The sequence below is a fragment of the Sander lucioperca genome, chromosome 16 (assembly GCF_008315115.2).
Source record: "Sander lucioperca isolate FBNREF2018 chromosome 16, SLUC_FBN_1.2, whole genome shotgun sequence".
NCBI classification, from domain to species: Eukaryota; Metazoa; Chordata; class Actinopteri; order Perciformes; family Percidae; genus Sander; species Sander lucioperca.
In genome coordinates this window covers 11379693-11381286 of record NC_050188.1, presented here as the reverse complement: position 1 = coordinate 11381286, position 1594 = coordinate 11379693, and the positions used below count along the sequence as shown (strand labels likewise).

The 1594-nt window shown below is 54.7% G+C and overlaps 1 protein-coding gene across 1 annotated transcript in view; it reads right to left on the bottom strand.

The window, feature by feature from the left end:
* LOC116050098 (zinc finger protein Xfin-like) overlaps positions 1 to 1594 on the bottom strand; it is a 3087-nt gene continuing 1493 nt past the window's right edge. The window contains exons 1-2 of the mRNA XM_035993004.1: positions 643 to 1594; positions 1 to 555 (exon numbers count right to left, since the gene is read on the bottom strand). The exon at positions 643 to 1594 is cut by the window's right edge and continues 1493 nt beyond it. Coding sequence (XP_035848897.1) covers positions 67 to 555; positions 643 to 1594 — 1441 coding nt within the window. The 3' untranslated portion in view covers positions 1 to 66. The remainder of the gene's footprint in view (positions 556 to 642) is intronic.

Genomic DNA, 1594 nt, shown 5'->3' with positions numbered 1-1594 from the left:
CCCTTAGTTGCATGTCATTTCCCCCCTCCGGAGGGCGTGGCTTTGGGACGCCATGCGCCCCTGTATCTACGTGTGTCCATCAGCGGCGTCCCCGACACACTGGTGGTACTTCAGCTCTGTGTACCAAGCGAAGCCTTGGTCGCAGATGCTGCAGCTGTACCGTTTCTCCACCGTGTGGACGGCCGCCATGTGCGACTGCATGCTCGCCTTGTGTGCGTACTTTTTCCCACAAACTGGGCACGGGAACGGCTTCTCCCCCGTGTGAGTCCTCATGTGGATCTTCAGGTGGGACCGGTATAGACACTTCAGACCGCAAACGGAGCAGAAGAACGCTCGCTCTCCCGTGTGATATTTGGTGTGGTTCTTCAGGTTGCAGAGGTTGAGGAACCTCTTCCCGCACTCCGGGCAGCCGAACGGCTTCCTCAGAGGGTTATCGCATCTCACTTCATTTTCGGAGCCGCCGTCGCTGTTGTTCGGAGAGTCTAAACCAGACTGAGGTTTCCTGTCGTCCTTCCAGAAGTCGCTGTCAACGCTGTCGCCGCTCTCGGGTTTCGGATTCTCCGACGTCCGGACGTCAGAGCAGCTCAAGGCTTTGTTGCTGCCGGAGATGTCATTATCTTCCAAAGAGTTTGAACGTGACAGACGTTCTCTGGTCTCCTTCCAAAAATCACTGTCGGCGCTGTCATCAGTCTCCGGTTGTACAAGTGTATGTGGATGTGAGTTCCTGGATGGAGGCTCTGCCTCTCTGTTCTCCTCAGTTTGACGACCAACACATTTATGCTCTTGGAACTGTGGGCGCCGGGCAAATCTTTCGTTACAAAATCCGCAGCTGAATCGTTTCTCCCCTGTGTGGATTCTCGTGTGTCTTCTTAGATTTGTCTTGCAGCCGAATCTCCTCCCACACTCAGAGCAGCTGAATGTTTTCTTACATCTTGATTCATGTTTCAGAGAGTTTAAAGCTGACTGAGGTTCTCTGGTCTCCTTCCAATCAGCACTGTCATCAGTCTCAGGTTCAGAAGAGTCTCCAGTCTGGTCTTCAGTCTCTGGTTGTAAAAGTGGATGTGGATGTGAGTTTCTGGCTGGTTCTGGTCCTCCACAGTCCTCTCCATCAGCTTCTGTTTCCGTGTGTTCAGTTTGTCTCCAATGAAGACTGTCGAGACTCTCCTTTGTGTGAACTTCCATGTGTTTGGTCAGATACCGTCGCCACGCGAACTCTTTCCCGCAGACGGCGCAGCTGAACTGCGTTTGCCTCGTGTGAATCCTCATGTGTTGAACTAACGCCTCGCTGTCGCCGAAAGCCGCGTCGCACACCGAGCAGCGGAAAGCCGTCTCTGCTGCGCGTGAGCTTCCACGCTTGGGAAACGTTTTGCCACGAACTGAGCGACCTTTCAGCGCCGCGTGTAGTCTAATGGGAACCTGCAGCTGGTGCTTACGGTTGAACCCTCTCCCCAACAGTCTGTCGGCAGCGTGGAGCTGCGAGGACTCGCCGACACACCGGCGGCCAATGTGCCGCGGCTCCACAGTGAAGCCTTTCTCACAAACGCTGCCGCTGCTGAGCGCTTTCCCTCCCGTGTAGACAGCTTTCCCACAAAAT